The 22,112-nt window shown below is 37.1% G+C and overlaps 1 protein-coding gene across 1 annotated transcript in view; it reads right to left on the bottom strand.

The window, feature by feature from the left end:
• LOC138356132 (involucrin-like) overlaps nt 1-22,112 on the bottom strand; it is a 103,485-nt gene that overhangs the window by 44,487 nt on the left and 36,886 nt on the right. The window contains exon 3 of the mRNA XM_069311877.1: nt 3,739-3,844. Coding sequence (XP_069167978.1) covers nt 3,739-3,844 — 106 coding nt within the window. The remainder of the gene's footprint in view (nt 1-3,738; nt 3,845-22,112) is intronic.

Genomic DNA, 22,112 nt, shown 5'->3' with positions numbered 1-22,112 from the left:
GTGTGGGTGTGGGTGTGGAAGTTTAATGCACTGGGTCCCAGAAGGATACAGACTGAGAATGGGTGCCTCAAGTGGTACCTCACTTTTTTTTTGTTCGTAATGTTTCAAATTATTATATACTTTTGAATTTTGTTAGATTTTCTATAAATTTTATTAGTTTTCACATTTTGTTTATTCTGTCCAATAAAAGCAACATAGAACACTTTCAAAGGCGTTGACCCCCACCGACCATTGGTGACCCTCGTCCCACTGGTCGCATGACAAGCTACACACACCAGCTAAACCCACAAGCTGCACCCACAAGCTGCACTCACAAGCTGCACTCACAAGCTGCACCTACCAGCCACACATACCAGCCACACCCAACAGCTAAACACACTAGCTACACCCAACAGCTAAACACACTAGCTACACCCACTAGCTACACCCAACAGCTAGCTACATACACTAGTTAAACACAACAACCACACACACACACACACACACACACACACACACACACACACACACACACACACACACAAGCCACACCCAACAGCTAGCTACATACACTAGCTAAACACAACAACCACACACACACAAACACACACACATACACACACACACACACAAGCCACACCCAACAGCTACACACACTAGCTACACCCACTAGCTACACCCAACAGCTAGCTACAAAACACAACAGCCACACACACAAGTCACACCCAACAGCTACACACACTAGCTACACCCACTAGCTACACCCAACAGCTAGCTACATACACTAGCTAAACACAACAGCCACACACACACACACACACAAGCCACACCCAACAGCTACACACACTAACTACACCCACTAGCTACACCCAACAGCTAGCTACAAAACACAACAGCCACACACACAAGTCACACCCAACAGCTACACACACTAGCTACACCCACTAGCTACACCCAACAGCTAGCTACAAAACACAACAGCCACACACACAAGTCACACCCAACAGCTACACACACTAGCTACACCCACTAGCTACACCCAACAGCTAACTACATACACTAGCTAAACACAACAGCCACACACACACACACACTCGTGTCTTTGAGAGAGGAGTTCATCAAAATTTTCACTGATTATAAGAGTCTGATCCTTCATACTGTATTATGACACGAAATAAATTTTATGGTTACTGCAAGATTGGGAGGAAGGAACCATCTTCTTCCGGTGGGGTTTACCAATCCCCCATTTTAATTAATGAATCTGTAACCAAATTTAATTCCTTTGGGGATTGCGTGAAAGATTCCGATGGTGATTTATTTCTACGTTGTTTTTCGTGTAGCTTTTGAGTCTATTATACTTTTAGTAACAGTACCTAACCAACCCTTCAATATTGAAATTGTTTCCAGTTTCCAATGGGATATTTATTATTATGAAAACACATTGATTTTTATAATTTATATTAAAAACAACATTTTTCGTTGATCTTATATATTAAGCCTGATTTAGGACTTATTGCATATATTTTGAGTTTGCAAGTACTAATTTTTATACCAAAAATATTACAATTAGTGAAAATAGGTTAAGTGATGGGACATACCAATAGACTATGTCTCTTCTTTCAAATACCTTGGAGTCTCTGTCCCTTGTACCTCAACTGCAATCAATAAGTTACATCAACGATGTAGAGATAGACTCAAGGCTCTCAGAACTGTAGTGGGGTACAGCCCGAAATATGGTGGTAATATTAGAATAGTAAGAATGATGTATTTAGCGTATAAAGGTCTCTGATAGACTATCATGTACCAGCTTTGGTCCTGCAGAATGGCAAAAGTATTGATAGACTGGAAAAAATACAAAAAGAAGCGTCCTATACAAAGTTCTCAACATGCGGAAAGAATTAAACGAGATAGAATATATGAAATTAATCTTATGATGGGACTTATCAAATAGGTCCCTTAAAAGTGTTATTAGACGAGAACTCCTGGATGAACTTGAAGAAAGTAAAACAGTGTAAAACTGGACAGTGTTTCTGTTTATGTCTAGAATGGGAACCCCTGTAAGAAAACCTCTTGAAACACTTGTCACATTCAAAAGGCTTCTCCCCTGTATGGAGTCGACGGTGTTCTGTTAAGGCTTCTTTTCGCTTATATACTTTTTGGCAAATATCACATATGAATCTGTGTTCGTCATCATCAACCTCATTTCCATCTGCTCTCATTGCATGACCATTGTTAAGAGCAGAGTAGTAGGCTAAACCGGGGGGTGCCAACTTCAGGGACTTAGCCTGAGTGTTGGATGGAGCTGACTGTACAGAGGTTAGTTTTGGCGATGCTGATGGTTTAGATTTAAGGGAGAGATCGATCGGTTGTACATCATCAACCTCATTTCCATCTGCTCTCATTGCATGATCATTGTTAAGAAACGACGAGTCAATGCTTACAACCTTGGGATTAGCCTGAGTGTTGGATGGAGCTGACTGTACAGAGGTTAGTTTTGGCGATGCTGATGATTTAGATTTAAGGGAGAGATCGATCGGTTGTACATCATCAACCTCATTTCCATCTGCTGTCATTGCATGATCATTGTTAAGAGGAGGGTAGTAGGCTAAACCGGGGGGTGCCAACTTCAGGAACTGGTAAAACGACGAGTCAATGCTTACAACCTTGGGATTAGCCTGAGTGTTGGATGGAGCTGACTGACCCTCACAATAGTCACTGAAACGTGGAGAACGAACCTTCTTTTCATTACTAGTGGTCTGGGCAGAATCTGCATCTCTTTCATCATCCCTACTCCCCAAAATGTTATTTTTTTGATGTTGTTGCTGTATTTTTTGTTGTTGTTGATGGGATTGTTCATCTAACCACTCAAGAGTGTGTTGATGTGGGCATCGCCAGGAGACGAGAGCCTCCCCCCCCACAGTGCCACATTCACACACTTTTTGTCCCTTCGTCTCGCCCATTGCCCCATCGTCCATGCCTTCATGGCATCCACCAGCGACATCTTTGATGTGCCCTTGAGTATGTTGGGACTGAGAAATGTTATGTTGAGATGGTTGCTGTTGTCCATTGTCACTGCCCCGGGGCACAAACCCAGCCTCTAGACAACTGCCTGAGTGACAGTTTCTTGGGTTGGAAGAGGACTGTGTGTCAGGTCCAACATGCGCCATGTTCAGATGATTGATGAGCCGCTTAGTACTGGGGTCCTGAAATTTTTTTAGGTTGTTACAATCAGACCATTATTAAATTAGTCTATAAACATCCAAACTATAAAAAAAAAAAACTATGATCATTGAGAAACAATATTCATTGCTGGTAAATTTTACATTGTAATTTTTACATCCCTAGGCATTCCATAAAATTCAATTTTAGACAATTATTCATCAAAAAAATTACAAAAATTACACACACACAAAAAAAAAAACAAAAAAAACAAAAACAAATTAATACTATAACCCTTAAGAAGGAACGACGAGAATACGACTTCACTCACTATACTGAATGGATTTCTTCAAGGATTTAAACACATGTCACTGGGCGTGAACTACGAGGTAGACTGAGGGAGTAAGGAGCTATCACATCCTTTTTATTCATTGAGGACAATCTAGTGGCCAGCGACGAAGAGCTCAGGTCTCGAAGTTCCGGCGAGTATTATGTTATCCGATACTGTATATAATATTTGGCCCAATGGACTTCAGGGAGCCATTGAGTTAACACACCATAACGCCAACACCAATATTTATGTGAAATGTCATTACTTACTTGTTCAATGAGAGGGACCCCTCATCAGAGGATTCCGAGGAGGAATCTTCAGATGAATCTTCAGATGATTCTTCAGATGAATCTTCAGATGAATCTTCAGATGAATCTTCAGATGAATCTTCATCGTCTCGGTTCACCATTCCAAACCTACTTCTGATGGCATTTTTCTTTCTTTTCTTGAAGGGTGGGTTAAGATCATTATCATCTGATAATGTCTTTTTGATGTTGGTGTTTTTTTTTGGGGGGGAAAGGTCTGGGGTAGATTGAGTTAAGGGAAACTCATTTGGGTAGATTTTGTTCAGAGTGAACAATGACATGCTAATTTTGGGAAGGGAACTATCCATACGGATACCATTCCATATGTTTAATATGTGAAGGGGATCGAGGTCTTTGCCACATATGACAAGCATGTATTCACCTTGTACAATGGAGGACATTTACTCATTAAAACCTTTGGAGTTAGTAGAATTAAAAAAGGGAATGGGACTGGACTCAGCATAAAGACCTACACCCAGACAGGCACCGGCTCTATCAACGAGACGAATTGAGTCTTGTCTGATCTCTCTGTTGGTGTGAAGCTCTTTATATAAAAATGGTCCAAGTTGTTATTTTGGGGGCCTCAGAATACCACCGGATGCACACACATACACAGACACACACACACACACACACACACACACACACTCATATAATATTTATTATGGCTTTTAATTTAACCAAGCTGTAGAAAGAGACCAATATATATAAAAACAATTACTTATGCCTAGTGTATAAAAAGAATAAAGTTGCTTCTTGAAGAGAAAGAGGAACAGACTGACAATTAAAAATATCAAAGCTAAACATAAAATTAATATATCCCTTTTAGAATTTGAAATTAAATTTTCTACTTCTTGTAATTCCAAATCTGCAGTTTGAATGGGATAATGTTTATATTTAGCTTCATTAATGATATAATTACTCATATCTATCACTTTAGAATCTCTATCATAGGTTTTAGAATTAATCTTGTGAGTAATTGCTTGACCAAGGCTGTTTACATCAAACTGACTAAGCAGGCTTAAAATCATCTTGTTCTCTTCTAAAGAATTTGTGGTAGTTCCATCCATACCAATTATGTTTATACATTGGGGATAAATGCGTATTATTTCATTTATGGCAGATAAATATATCATATCTGGTGTTATTTGTGGTGTGGTTATAGACTGTGGAGGCCCCAATTTAATATATTGTCCAAAGTTTATATCTTGTTCTAACAATTGATTAATTATTTTATGGCGAAGGTTTTCTAATGCAGCATGAGTTATTTCATTATTGTACCCACCAATATTACCTATTGATAAATATAATTCTAATGGTAACAACACTAATCCCACAGATAAAACAAGGGATAAAGACGAAGATAAAACGGATAAAAGCCGTATTGAAAATTGAATGCTCATTTCAACCATAGATGATCGAATGATCATCGCCAAAAGTTGAATAATCATTTGTTGAGATGAAGCTTCTACCATAATTACAGATAATAATAATGAAGAATGTTTTCGGAGAAATATTTTAACAGTCTTGAAATTATCTTAGGCACTCGAGTTGTAACTTCAATTTCGGTTATAGTAATAGCCTCATCTTTTATTAATGATAATAAATCGGAAAACTCAGATTCTAAACGTGTTATTATAACATCTATGAAATTAGTAGTTGTAGTAGTATACTGTTCAATAAATGATACATTTTCGGAGGATACTACTATATCCGCTTCGTCAACAAATTGTTCTTTTTCGAGTATTGACTGTGGAACAACTGTTTCAATATAACCTCTGTCAACATCCATATAATTTTGTTTGTTCAATTTATCCATAAGAATCATACTCATTCCTGATGTTGGATTAAGTAAGTCCACTAATTCACCATCGGTTAATTGGTTGATAACTTGATTGCCAAATATAAAACCTAATATCTGGCGGTGGACATGACTATGGCATTGATCTGACTGGCTATCGTAGTATTTATGAAAGAATTTACAATAGATTGAGTTAAAGTTTATATTCTGTTGCTGAATATTCCATGTCAATGGTGGAGCATCGATTAAGCCAGCAACAGCTTTTCTCAGTTGATATGTATTTGTATTCTTGGCATAGGCAATGGGGTTCTTTTGATAAGATTGTAAATCGTTTTCATTAGAAGGACTCCATCGACTTGAAGGTCTTAGAGCCAATGTTTTAAGTGCAGACAACTGTACACCACAATAATTTTCGTTAGATTCCTTGACATTAATCGACCAAGTTTCAACGGGAATAGGTTTCGAGAAATAATGATTGTCTGTTTCTGTATTGTTTAGAATAGATTTTAAATCATTACCAAATCTTTCTTGAAGAAATTCAAGGACCTCATTATGAACAGTATAACATGCTTCACTACAGGCATATTCACGTTCGTTTATTAAAATAGCTGATCCAGATCCGGGCTGACAAGCAGTTTTTACATCATAATAACATTTTAGCATGTTACAACCTAGCGTTGTGAATTTAACTTCAAAGTCGTTAGGATTTTCATCTAAGAAAGCTTTGGGGAAATTGGGAGGAATATTTTTCCATGGTATATTCTTAATGATAATATTTTTAAAATACTTACTTCCATTTCTTTGTTGAAGAATCTCCATTGTTTTTCGTTGTGATATACGATGTACTATGTAAGTTGAAATTGCAATATCAGAGACAGTAACAGTTTTCATTATGAAAATGTTAAGAGTATTTATTTATTTTTTTAATATTGATCAATATAATAAAGAAATTTGAGAATTCATTTACCAGAATACTGAGAGGAATCATGGTGGAAGCTGGAGTAAATGGTGATGCTGAAAGTTGGAATAGTGGTGGTGGTTGTGAAGAATATGGGTGTCATCGAAATGATTATTATTATCAACCAACCATTCCACAAATACCATTACAAACAACTCAATATATGATTGTACCTTATTATATGACTTCAGTGCCACATTCAATTTATGTAATTCCACCTTCTTCATGTTACGTTTATGATTTTCCTTCAAAATATTTTTATCAATTACCACCACCACCACCACCGCCACCACCACTACCACCACCACCACCACCACCACAACCACCGCTACCACAATCATCAGAAATTTATTCCCATTACAGTGTTGAAGTTCAATATAAAATTTCCTTTTTAGAAAAGGAAAAAGAAAATTTAAAATCATGGAAAATTTTACGAAATATTGATGGACATATAACAGAGGTCCCCTGGGGTATATCCTTCATATACATTGCATATGAATATGGTGGGTTACCTCGAGAATTATTTATGAAATATGTTAATGAATGTTGCAATGGTAGTTAAACATTTTCTTTGCAAATAAGCTCAGTGAGTAAATATTGTATATTATTACATCAATGCACCATACACTACACCACCCATTAGTGCACTCATATGTCGCTATTTGATCACCATTATCAATGGGCCTAACATTATTATTAATAATAAAATTAAAAGTATAACCCAGCCAATATTTTTAATTAATTTCAATATAAATTGCCATATATCAGATTGCCCAATGCCTTGAATCACTTCACCAATACCATCTCCTAAAATTTCGGCAATATTTCTTAAAATTGTTCCCTGTTCACATTTATATATATAAAATATTTCTTTATTTTCTAAATTAGAAATAGGTTCATAACCCTTGACAAATTGTGAAAGATAATTGTAGTTATGGGGACAACATATTCCCTTACAGCCCAAATTTAATATGTTTTGGGTTTCTGCAGAATTTGGAATATCAAATTGACAGTTCCAGACTTTTTTATTGAACAATGGATGAGTATTATCATTTAGTATGTCATAGTTAATATAATCAACCCGATTGATAGGGAATTTACAAAATCTGGTCAAATATACTTCTTTTTTTAGGGAATGTCCTTTTCCAACATGGTATCTAAAACAACCACTGTTCTTCCGATTGTATTTGTTCAAATATTCAAGAAAAGCAACACCTACACCTAATAATATCGCAGATATCAATATCAAACTTTTATGTTTACCAGCCCATTTGGTCATAGTGTTAAAAATTTTAGTTAATTTGGAATCAGTTGGTGAAGGATTACTTTCTAAATATTCAAGAAATTGAGTTTCGTTTTCAAACCCAAGATCTTGGGCAAGTTTATTTACATTGTTAATGTGTTCTTCATAGAGTTTAAATGGGTATTTTTTTAACATATGTTGTTTAAGAGCTTTGTTTTCTATAATATTTAGAATAGGGGATTCTACATCACCATGCAAAATATTTTTCATAATTTTATTAAAATCATTTTGGGATTTAAAATTTAGGTTTTCATTGATAGAATTAATAAAAGATTTGGCTGGGTGATGAAGATTTGACAATTTAATGTTTTCTGTCAAATCTGTCAGATACTTATTTGTATTTAAAAAAGATTTATTTTCATCAACCAAACTTTGGGTGATGTGAATAAAAGGCTGAAGACCATGGTCAATTTCTTTTATCATCAATTCTGTCATGAGCTATTCTTTCTTTTTTAAATAAGTATTAAAAAAAGAGTTAATTTTACTGTTTTAAAACAATTAAGTGTTTGGTATGTGAGTCGTGGTAACTGTGCGGCCGGTCTGCTGTGATTGGCTAGATGGAGCACCAATCACGGGTGAAGTGGGCGGAGCCAACGAGAGGATTTTCACTAGTGTGTGTGTGTGTCTTTGTGTCTTTGTGTGTGTGTGTGTGTCTTTGTGTCTTTGTGTGTGTGTGTGTGTGTGTGTGTCTTTGTGTGTGTCTTTGTGTGTGTGTCTTTGTGTGTGTGTGTGTGTGTGTGTGTGTGTGTGTGTGTGTGTGTGTGTGTGTGTGTGTGTGTGTGTGTGTGTGTGTCTTTGTGTGTGTCTTTGTGTGTGTGTCTTTGTGTGTGTGTGTGTAAGAATGAGTGTGTGTGTGTGTGTGTGTGTGTGTGTGTATTTGTGAGAATGTGTGTGTGATTCCTGTGTGAGAATACGTTTTATGTGTCAGAATATGTGTGTGTGTGTGTGTATGATTCCTATGTGAGAATACGTTTTATGTGTCAGAATATGTGTGTGTGTGTGTGTGTGTGTGTGTGTGTGTGTGTGTGTGTGTGTGTGTGTGTGTGTGTGTGTCTTTTTGTGTGTGTGTGATTCCTGTGTGAGAATGCGTTTTGTGTGTCAGAATGTGTGTGTGTGTGTGTGTGTGTCTTTGTGTGTGTGTGTCTTTGTGTGTGTGTGTGTGTGTCTTTGTGTGTGTGTGTGTGTGTGTGTGTGTGTGTGTGTGTGTCTTTGTGTGTGTGTGTGTGTGTGTCTTTGTGTGTGTGTGTACTCACCTATATGTACTCACCTATATGTGCTTGCAGGATCGAGCATTGACTCTTGGATCCCGCCTTTCGAGCATCGGTTGTTTACAGCAATGACTCCTGTCCCATTTCCCTATCATACCTGGTTTTAAAATTATGAATAGTATTTGCTTCCACAACCTGTTCCTGAAGTGCATTCCATTTCCCCACTCCTCTCACGCTAAAAGAAAACTTCCTAACATCTCTGTGACTCATCTGTGTGTGTGTCTTTGTGTGTGTAAGTACTCACCTAGTTGTACTCACCTAGTTGTGTTTGCGGGGGTTGAGCTCTGGCTCTTTGGTCCCGCCTCTCAATCGTCAATCAACAGGTGTACAGATTCCTGAGCCTATCGGGCTCTGTCATATCTACACTTGAAACTGTGTATGGAGTGAGCCTCCACCACATCACCCCCTAATGCATTCCATTTGTCAACCACTCTGACACTAAAAAAGTTCTTTCTAATATCTCTGTGGCTCATTTGGGCACTCAGTTTCCACCTGTGTCCCCTTGTGCGTGTTCCCCTTGTGTTAAATAGACTGTCTTTATCTACCCTATCAATCCCCTTCAGAATCTTGAATGTGGTGATCATGTCCCCCCTAACTCTTCTGTCTTCCAGCGAAGTGAGGTTTAATTCCCGTAGTCTCTCCTCGTAGCTCATACCTCTCAGCTCGGGTACTAGTCTGGTGGCAAACCTTTGAACCTTTTCCAGTTTAGTCTTATCCTTGACTAGATATGGACTCCATGCTGGGGCTGCATACTCCAGGATTGGCCTGACATATGTGGTATACAAAGTTCTGAATGATTCTTTACACAAGTTTCTGAATGCAGTTCGTATGTTGGCCAGCCTGGCCAACATACGACATAAGTGTGTGTGTCTTTGTGTGTGTAAGTGTGTGTGTGTGTGTCTTTGTGTCTTTGTGTGTGTGTGTCTTTGTGTCTTTGTGTGTGTGTGTCTTTGTGTGTGTGTGTGTGTGTGTGTGTCTTTGTGTGTCTTTGTGTGTGTCTTTGTGTCTTTGTGTGTGTGTGTAAGTGTGTGTGTCTCTTTGTGTGTGTGTGTCTTTGTGTCTTTGTGTGTGTGTGTCTTTATGTGTGTGACTTTGTATGTGTACTCACCTAGTTGTACTCACCTAGTTGTGTTTGCGGGGGTTGAGCTCTGGCTCTTTGGTCCTGCCTCTCAACCGTCAATCAACAGGTGTACAGATTCATGAGCCTATCGGGCTCTGTCATAAATGTGGTGATCATGTCCCTCCCCCCCTAGCTCTTCTGTCTTCCAGCGAAGTGAGGTTTAATTCCCGTAGTCTCTCCTCGTAGCTCATACCTCTCAGCTCGATTACTAGTCTGGTGGCAAACCTTTGAACCTTTTCCAGTTTAGTCTTATCCTTGACTAGATATGGACTCCATGCTGGGGCTGCATACTCCAGGATTGGCCTGACATATGTGGTATACAAAGTTCTGAATGATTCTTTACACAAGTTTCTGAATGCCGTTCGTATGTTGGCCAGCCTGGCATATGCCGCTGATGTTATCCGCTTGATATGTGCTGCAGGAGACAGGTCTGGCGTGATATAAACCCCCAAGTCTTTTTCCTTCTCTGACTCCTGAAGAATTTCCTCTCCCAGATGATACCTTGTATCTGGCCTCCTGCTCCCTACACCTATCTTCATTACATTACATTTGGTTGGGTTAAACTCTAACAACCATTTGTTCGACCATTCCTTCAGCTTGTCTAGGTCTTCTTGAAGCCTCAAACAGTCCTCTTCTGTTTTAATCCTTCTCATAATTTTAGCATCGTCCGCAAACATTGAGAGAAATGAATCGATACCCTCCGGGAGATCATTTACATATATCAGAAACAAAATAGGACCGAGTACAGAGCCCTGTGGGACTCCACTGGTGACTTCACGCCAATCGGAGGTCTCACCCCTCACCGTAACTCTCTGCTTCCTATTGCTTATATACTCCCTTATCCACTGAAGCACCTTACCAGCTACACCTGCCTGTCTCTCCAGCTTATGTACCAGCCTCTTATGCGGTACTGTGTCAAAGGCTTTCCGACAATCCAAGAAAATGCAGTCCGCCCAGCCCTCTCTTTCTTGCTTAATCTGTGTCACCTGATCGTAGAATTCTATCAAGCCTGTAAGGCAAGATTTACCCTCCCTGAATCCATGTTGGCAATTTGTCACAAAGTCCCTTCTCTCCAGATGTGTTACCAGGTTTTTTCTCACGATCTTCTCCATCACCTTGCATGGTATACAAGTCAAGGACACTGGCCTGTAGTTCAGTGCCTCTTGTCTGTCGCCCTTTTTGTATATTGGGACCACATTCGCCGTCTTCCATATTTCTGGTAGGTCTCCCGTCTCTAGTGACTTACTATACACTATGGAGAGTGGCAGGCAAAGTGCCTCTGCACACTCTTTCAGTACCCATGGTGAGATCCCATCTGGACCAACAGCCTTTCTAACATCCAGATCCAGCAGGTGTCTCTTGACCTCCTCTCTCGTAATTTCGAACTCCTCCAAGGCCGCCTGGTTTACCTCCCTTTCTCCTAGCACAGTGACCTCACCCTGTTCTATTGTGAAGACCTCCTGGAACCTCTTGTGTGTCTTTGTCATCGTGTCATCGTGTCTGATCGAGTTGGTCATCGTGTCTGATCGAGGGAGGACGCTACGCACGCTACGCTCCTCACTATAAGCTGTATATCAGCCCTTAAACTTACGCCAGATGATGTAGACCACCACCCACAGGCAGCTAAGTACATGGAGTCCAAGCATGTTATAGCAAAACCAAAGTAACCGACCTAAATCAACTCATTCCATCTCAAATACGTTTCAAAACAATCCTCTACGGTGTGAGTACCAGTACATGCTGCCGCCACTGCGCTGCCTGACGCAAGTTTCTTCTCAACATATACCCCTCAGTCCATTCTAACCAATCATGTCTCCTAAAAATGTGACTGTGCAGGGAAATAAGGGCAGCAAACCCCTTAACAAGACATCCATCCCGGCCAACAATAACAATATCCGTGTTTCTCCGTCTGGAAGCTCTGGGGTCCGGGGTGGCGGGGCTGCCCTCCCCTCCACCCCATTGAGCAAAGGAGCAGAGTCCTCTCAACCCTCTCCTATGAACATGCTAGCATCCCAGTATAATCAACTCAAGCGAGCTTCCGGTCCCTCACCGGAATTCACTAACTGGACCGAGAATCTGTGGTTCAAAAAGTTGTGCCTAGTCCTCGAATCACAAAATTCTATCATCTTGAGTCTTCTCAATGAGAATCTAGCGAACCGCGCTAATCTCCAACAACAACAACAAGAAATAACCCTCCTCCGCGAGGATATTAGAAACTACAAGGCTAGCCAAGACCAACTACAGCATGATTTGAATGATCTCCATGAGGTAAACAACCTTCGGAAAACTGATGAAGCCTTAAAAAAGCAGGAGGAAGCTCTCAGCAAAATGACTGCATGTATCAGTACATTTTCAGCTCAACGTTCCGTCTCCCAGGAGGAACAAGACCAGCAAAAGCTGCTAGACTCTGTTATCGTGTCGTCCCAAGATATACCTGTGGAACATGAAGGTGAAAATTGTTTCGAAATAGCTCAGGATCTCTTAAAAAACAAATTGCAGCTCAATCTAAACAAAACTGACGTTGTTGCTGCCTACAGAGTAGGCAAAAAGAATCCATCAGGTCTAAATCAACGGAAAATTCGCCTGAAGCTGTCTTCCCAGTTCACGAAATCCAATCTAGTCCGGACAGCTGCATCCCTACGGAAGGGATTATACATCAACGAGTGCTTGACCAGGAACAGACAGCAAATCCTCTACCGCCTGCGTCAAATCCGGCAACAAAACCCAGATGCTATTCATCAGTGCTTCGTTAGAGATGGTCTGATAAAGGTGAGAAAAACCGCAGAGGGCAAAATGTTTACTATTACTAGAGAAGAAAACCTCAACACTTTCCTCTCCCAATGTGGTTTGTCTCACCTTATCACTCCCAATGAATTAACTTAATTAACCCCCTGTCAACTAGTGGGGCTAGGTATCCTAAGTCTCCTTGGTTCATTTTCGGACTTAATTTTTAACTTACTCTTACCTAGTCATTTACCGAAATTATTTAATTGAGTTATTAAGTAGTTCTTCAGGTCTTTTTAATTATACAGTCATTACTGAACTATCTATAGTTATTAATCATTAGCTTAAATTTGCCTATGTTTATTATTCAACTTTTCTTTGATTTCATTTATTACCTAGGTTGCCTAGCCTTGCCATGCTCCCTTACTCCATTGTACCCCTGGCTTTGCCTGCATCTCAAATTGCAAATTGTTACTTACAGTGTACCTGTGAGTACTCGTAAGCAATCTACCTCATTTTTGCTCAATTTGTTTTTTTGTTTTTTTGTATTGCTTAGTCTTGCTTATATTTTTTGTTTTGTATTTCCATATCTTGTGTTTTGTATAGTCCATGTTTACATGTTTTTTCTTTAATCTCATTAATTGCCTAGGTTGCCTAGCCTAGCCATACTCCCTTACTCCATTGTACCCCTGTAAGCCCCTTTTGTGTTTGTTTTGTACAGTATTGTGTATATATTTTTCCCTATTTTATAGCTTTTTTCTACTTATTTCTGATTCTACAATCAGCTTCTTTTATGCAGTCAAGTATAGACCCAGAACTTAACCTCTTATCCACTATCTATGACAATAATCACTTTAATGATCTAAATTGCAGATATTTTGCAGCACATGATGTAAACAATGTATTAACTCATAATCACAATATCTCTGTAATCAATTTGAACGTTAGATCCCTAGGTAAACACTTCGATGATGTTAGTGCCTTGATTGAAACTATTGGCAACAAATTCTCTTTTATTATACTTACTGAAACATGGTTGAAAGAGGATACTACTCAACTCTTTAACATGCCTAACTACTCAGCAATTCACAACTGTCGTCAACTTCAGAGAGGTGGTGGCACTGCTCTTTACTACCACCAAGAACTAACATGCCTAAAAGAAATTAGAACTAGAGACTGCTATGGGGAGTATATCTTCGCCAGCTTCAGAGTCAAGGGTGCCGAGTCTGTCCTGTCTGTGGGTGCAGTCTATAGAATTCCCAACACTGATGTGTCTGTATTCAACTCAAACCTTAGAAATCTAATACTTGATAACAGACTGAACAAAAACCACCTAATTATCGCAGGGGACTTTAATATTGACCTCTGCGAGCCAGAACACCCTACTGCTGTTAGCTTCCTCAACTGTATGAATTCCTGCCTCCTCATACCCTTAATCACTAGACCTACTAGAATCACTGATAGCACTGCCACGACTCTAGATCACATCTGGACCAACATAACCTCTCCGCTTACTTCAGGTATAATCACCGATAGCACTACAGACCACTACCCCACATTTCTCTTAACTAACATTAGCAAACCACCTCTAGAAACAAGGGAGTTAAGCTTTAGGCTGCACAATGAAACTGCTATAAACAATTTTATAACTGCTGCTGATAATGTCAACTGGGAGTCCGAATTAGGTAACATAGGGGACATCAACCTAGCAGTGCAATCTTTTCTACAAACAACTCTTAGCCTTTATAACACCCACTGTCCTAGGCTTACAAAACAAGTCACAAGCAAAAGGCTTAACAATCCTTGGCTTACAAAGGGAATACTGAAATCCATTAACAAAAAACACGACCTTGAGAAGAAGTATAGGTTAGGAATTGTCTCCAAAGAATTCTCAAAGAATTACTCATTATTGCTAACTAAGATAATTAGACGAGCCAAAACTAATTACTACGAAGATAAATTTACTCAAATAAAGAGCAACATTAAACAAACTTGGAGCACAATTTCACAAATATTGGGATCAAAGAAATCTTTAAATAACAAACCGACTCTCCTGTCTAATAACGATGGTCAGCTTTCAGCCTCTGATTCTGCTATTGAGTTCAATAGGTTCTTCTCTTCCATTGGTTCATCCCTTGCAAATGATATTCCATCTTCCAGTACTGACATTAAGGACTATCTTACAGGTAACTATCCACAGTCTCTGTACCTAAAGCCTATTAACTCCACTGACGTCAATGAGATAATCCTTTCCCTTAAAACCAAGTCTGGTGCCCTTGAGGAGATACCAACTTTAATTTACAAAAAAGCCTCCAGATCTTTAGCCCCTGCTATTGCTTTGCTCTTCAACAAGTCACTTGAACTCCAAACCTTTCCAGATATTCTAAAAAAAGCGAGAGTAACGCCTGTCCACAAATGTGGTGACCCCACAGATGTTAACAACTACAGACCTATATCAATCCTGCCAAACTTGTCAAAAATTTTTGAAAAACTTATATACAAGCAGCTTTACTCATATCTAGCCAAACTCAATATACTTAGCCCTTGCCAATATGGCTTCAGACCCAAAAAAAGCACTAACGATGCACTTATTAGTATGCTTAACTCGATTCATACAGCTCTTGATAAAAAGGAGCTCCCTGTTGGGTTATTTGTGGACCTGCGTAAAGCTTTTGATACTGTCAACCACCAAAACCTTCTTCTTAAACTACATCATTATGGAGTCAGAGGACACTCCCTACAATACCTCGAGTCCTACCTTACTGACAGGCTCCAATATGTTTCTGTGAATAATACAATTTCTCCCACCCTACCCATCAACATTGGTGTTCCTCAGGGCAGCATACTTGGCCCTCTCCTCTTTCTCATCTACATTAATGACCTTCCAAATGCCTCCCAACACCTCAAACCAATTCTATTTGCTGACGACACAACCTTCATTTACTCCAGTCCTGACCCTCTTGCTCTAAATGCCACAGTAAATACTGAGCTAAATAAAGTCCATCTTTGGCTAACTGCCAACAAACTCACCCTTAACATTGACAAAACCTTCTATATTCTGTTTGGCAATAAATCCTCTAGTCTTATAAATCTCAAAATAAACAATACCCAAATTTGTAACAAATTAGATGGCAAATTCCTTGGCATTCTCATTGACCACAAGCTGAATTTCCAGGGACACATTCTAAATATATCAAAAAAAGTTTCAAAAACTGTGGGCATTCTTTCTAAGATCAGATATTATGTACCACGCCCTGCTCTGGTGACTCTCTATTACTCCCTTATCTATCCTTATCTCAACTATGGTATTTGTGCTTGGGGTTCTACTACCCAAAATCACTTACGTCCTCTAATTACCCAACACAAAGCCGCTATTAGAACAATATCCAACTCTGGCCCCAGACATCACTCGGTACCCCTACTCAAATCTCTTAATATGTTAGATATTAAGTCACTGCACATTCTCTCATGTGTATTATACATATATAAAACGCTAAACTATAATGCCAATCCTGATCTTAAAAGCTTCATAGAAGGTTGTAACAGAACCCATGAGCACCACACCAGAAATAAATACAGTTTTGATATTCCTAGAGTACGTCTTAATCAAACTAGAAATGCTCTGCAAATCAAGGGGCCCAGAATGTGGAATGACCTTCCCAACCATGTTAAAGACTGTACCTCTCTCAACCAGTTTAAGATAAAAACTAAACACTACCTAATAAATTCCCTGTAATCTACCTCACTCCTCTATTGTCAATCCATGTCTGTTATTTTCTTTTCTTTTTTTTTTTTTTTTAATCAACACTGTTTGTCAACCTATTGTATTTGTGCTGCTTTTTCAGTCATGTTCCCCCTTTTTTTTTTTATCTTTATTTGTATTTGTTCTCAACATCTTTTATTCTTTATGCTCAATTAGTATTAAGTTCTAGATATTAATGTTTTTTCTTGCCCGAAACGCATTGCGTAATAGTGGCTTTAGGCATTGTATGTACTAGCTCTATCTATATATCAATCCATTAATGTAACATCACTTGTATGTATATACCTTACCTGAATAAACATCTGAATCTAAAACATCTGAATCTGAATCTTGTGTCTTTGTGTGTGTGTGTGTGTCTTTGTGTCTTTGTGTGTGTGTGTGTGTCTTTGTGTCTTTGTGTGTGTGTGCAAGTGTGTGTGTCTTTGTGTGTGTGTGTGTGTGTGTGTGTCTTTGTGTGTGTATGTGCGTGTGTCTTTGTGTATGTGTGTGTGTAAGTGTGTGTGTCTTTATGTGTGTGTTTTGGGTGTGTGTTTTTTGTGTTTGAGTGTGAGTTTGTATGTGTATATGTTTTTGTATAAAAAAAAGATGAATAAAAAGGATAAACTTTCAATTAACATACAAATCGAACATATAAATAATGAGAAGTTTAACATTAAAAAAACCCCTGGATTATATTATTTCCCCCTGAGATTTAATCTAACAAGACAATTATTTATATCAGATAAATTATATTATAATAATAATATCGATGATTCTCATATTACTTTTACTTATCCAAACAATCTTAGCAGAAGTCAATTAATATATCATAAAATTTATGACATGTCAGGACTAACAGCTGATAATAAATTTGTCTGGTATGAAAGATTTTTCACGCAAATTCATAATCAAAATATTTTATATGAAGAGGATGATCAGGATTTTTCACTTTCAGTGTATTCTAGAACTCATTCCCCTTTTAAATTTGAAAAAACCAAAATGATACTTTTTATCAACGAGGTTGTGTATTTAATGTTGTTTCTTTTAGATGGGGTAAGAGATATTACCCAAAGTTTAAAACAAAGTTCATTAAGGGAGTATATTATTAATAATTGTATAAATTATCAAAAAGTATTAAAAGCAAATAAAAAAACTCTTAAAACTATTGATATGTACATTTGTATTGATGATGTAATTAAATATGATGAGCTTATCATTGAGCATCTTATTAAATATTTTGAAAAAGATAAAAATTGGTCCAAAAGAAAACATATATCATTATCCACTGCATGGCATATGCATTGTGAGTTATTGCAAAAATTTACTATTATTACACAAAAAAAGATTATATCAATACCAAGACTTGCAAAATTTAATTTACAACTTTTACCCGATTATCAAATAACTAAAGTGATAGCTTATCTTCCACAACAAACAATTCATAAAAAAATTTGGCACAATCAGTACAAAAATTATTATATTTATAACAATGGGATTATTATTAAAAAGAGGAAGGCGTTGGATGAGATGGAGGAGGGAGGTTTGGAGGATGTGGAGGATGAAGCGGATCAGGCGTTGGAAGATCAAGTGGATCAAGATATGGAGGAGGTAGTGGAAGAGATTGATGATGCTGGAGAGGAAGAGGAGGAATATATTTGTTCAACATACCATGGTGCACGGCTTCGGGCTGAGAGAATATGATGGAGTCTGGTGGGATGATCGGTGATCATGAGTCTACCACAAAGACACACACACACACAAACACACACACACATTCTGACACACACACACACACAAACACAAACACACACACACACACACACACACACACACACACACACACACACACACACACACACACACACACATTCTGACACACACACACACACAAACACAAACACACACACACACACACACACACACACACACACACACACACACACACACACACACACACACACACACACACTTACAAAGTCACACACATACAAAGTCACACACATAAAGACACACACACACACACACACACACACATAAAGACACACACACTTACACACACACACAAAGACACAAAGACACACACACACACAAAGACACACACACTTACACACACAAAGACACACACACACAAAGACACACACACTTACACACACAAAGACACACAAAGACACACACACACACAAAGACACACAAAGACACCAAGACACACACACTTACACACACAAAGACACACAAAGACACACACACACACACAAAGACACAAAGACACACAAAGACACACTCACACACACACAAAGACACACACACACAAAGACACACACACACACACACAAAGACACACACACAAAGACACACACACACACACACACACAAAGACACAAAGACACACACACACACACACACAAAGACACAAAGACACACACACACACACACAAAAAGACACACAGACACACACACACACTCACACACACACACACACACACACACACACACACACACACACACCCACAGACACAGGAATCCCAAAAGTTCACCAAAACTCTTATTATACTCACTTTACATTTTTTTTCTTAAACTAGTTGGGAGAGGTACAGTCTTTGATATGATTGGGAACGGCATTCAACATTTTAAGACCCTTGATTTGAAGAGCAGCATTTCTGGTTTGATTAAGTCGAACTCTTGGGAACCGAATGATATCTAGGGGCAGTGTAACAGCACATCATTCTTTTTTTTTTTATTAGATATGGTATCTCATCCATAAAAAATATTTTGTGGAAAAAAATGGGGTTGACCACCAGCCTGTGGTCAGTGGGGACCCTGTGGTGGACCATAAGCCGGTGGTGGACCATTCATTGGCTTATTAGGCAAATCAGATCTTGAATAGTTTCCCAAATAAGACATCAAATTTTATTTATAACTCCAAATTTTGTATTGGTTATATTTTAATTAAGGCAAAAAAAAAAGAAGAGAATCAATTAATTCTTTATGGATTTATATATTTTTCCAAATTTTATTGTAAAATAAAACTTATAAACATTTCTATATAATATAAAATTTTTGATGTTTAAGTTTTGTTAATTTTATAAACATAATTTTATTTATCACAGATATTAAATATATAATATTATTAATTTTATGTATAATTTTTTATTTATATTTAAAATAAAAAAAACAAAATATACATTTTGATTAAAATATTCATAGTTACTTTATAATTTGAGATAAAATTTAAGAAAACAGAAATAATATTTTCCCCTTTATAGTTAAATTCGATATTTTATATAAAAATAAAACAAACAAAACGTCACTCAAAGTCATTTTATATATTATTTATTTATTTTATAAACATTTATTTTAAATAAAATTAATAAAAAACTGAAAAAATATATATATATATTCTTTTTATTAAACAAATATTTCATCACTACTTTCATAATCACTACTTCCATATTCTTTGTAGTCGTTACTTGCCTCTGTATCATAATTATAATCTATATTATCACTATTTTCATCATTAATCCATTTGAAGAACGAACAATACATGCCAACTTCAAAATCCCTAAATACAAAATAATAATAATGACTTACAAATGCTAATAACATTATGGGAGTAATAACTTTGCGAATACCAATTTGGATATAATAATATTCATCGAATAATTTAAACCAAGAAGTTCGTAAAATGTTTCCATAAACATCTAAAAATTGTACTTGAATACAACATTTTTCCTGATCATAAAGAATATTCATTGAACCTCGTTCTTTGAAACATCGAAATTTTAAATTTGATATAACAATATGATATTGATTATTTTCCTTATTTGTTATGTTTAAAAAGTATGGTTTATCTCCATATATAAAATGAACTGCATCTTCAATTTTTGATTGTGACATCTCCTTAGGTTTGAAGCTTTTCTTCAGAACAGATAAAATATAATTCCATCGGTAATTTTCATTACAAAAACATTTCCCATATAAATTACATAAGGGATACTCATCATCACTTAATGCACAATAGAGATAGTAGGCAGCCGTTGCTACAAAATTATTACTTTTGCTTATACTCTGAAACAACTCACGTCCTGTATTATCAAAATATTGAACTGAAGGAGGATTGTTTGAAACAATTTTTAGCGATCCAGTATGGTAAGACGAAGGTATACCATCTCCTATTATTTCTTTCTTACATCCATTACAAAATTTCACGTTAAAATTCTCAAAACCATAACGGACTCTTCCGGTGTTGTTGTGTGTACTGACAAAGACCATATCGGATGTTTTAAATTGTCTCTCCCATATATTCTTTCAAGAAAAGTGGTTACATTTCCTACTGTAAAAAAGGAAAATTTGAATTTTTGTTTAGTCATTTGTTCAAAATAATCCATTCGAAAATTTGTATTACAGAGACATTTAATGCCATAATTTTCAAAACAAGTTGTAACGTTATCATATAACATTATTTTTTCTGTGAGGATTTGTATTTTGAAGACATATATTCTTCCACTAGCTGAGTAATTTTATGAGTGTTGGATACAACTCGTAATATCCGTTTATGTAATGGCTCATCTTTTTTAATATCAGGGAAAAAGAAAATTGGAATATTAATAAATAAAATGTTAATTTTACCACTCCCACTCCCATTTTCTAAGAACTGTGCAACATTATTTATATTAGGAGAGTAATCACAGACTGAATGGGAATCCAATTTCATAATAAATTTCCTTTTCAATTTTATGAGTAAGTATTGTACAAATAATTGTAAGTCTTCTACACTATTATTTTCAAAGGTAACATCATCATCATTCTTATCAACATTATTAATATTATGATGATGATAGTTGGTTAGAACAATTGTTCCTAAAGGTAAAGCAGGAGGATAAAAGTGTAATTTTTTGAAATAAGATAATGGGATTTCTATACTACCATCAGAGTTACATGCAAACATTATTTAGTTTTGTTTTTAATATTGAGTGAATTCATAAATCGATTAAAAATTTTTCGGTATTTTCGTAATCAATCAAATCAGTCTTGGATACAAATTTTGCCTTTAAAATTACCTTTGCACATCCACGTTCAATATCTTCAAAATTTGAACATGGATATGTTCCTTTATGTATTTCAATATTATTTTTATCAATCTTACACTTCATCCAAATAGATAATTCTTGTTTTTCCTCATCAAAATGGGGATCCGGACACGCTGTACACGGAAAATGTTTATTGTCATGTAAGTTAGTATACATAGGACCGCAGTTACATAGACCATTAGAATAACCTGGAGCTGTAATTACACCAGATGGTAAATGTACCAGACAAGGATCGCGGAAACAGGCTGAACGTGAGATATCTGGATTAGAAATATATCCAGGGGAACATCGACATATATATTTTTCTTGTTCTTTTAATGGTATAAAAAAGTCTT

Source organism: Procambarus clarkii, chromosome 70, assembly GCF_040958095.1.
Source record: "Procambarus clarkii isolate CNS0578487 chromosome 70, FALCON_Pclarkii_2.0, whole genome shotgun sequence".
NCBI lineage: Eukaryota > Metazoa > Arthropoda > Malacostraca > Decapoda > Cambaridae > Procambarus > Procambarus clarkii.
This window is presented reverse-complemented; position numbering and strand designations above follow the sequence as displayed.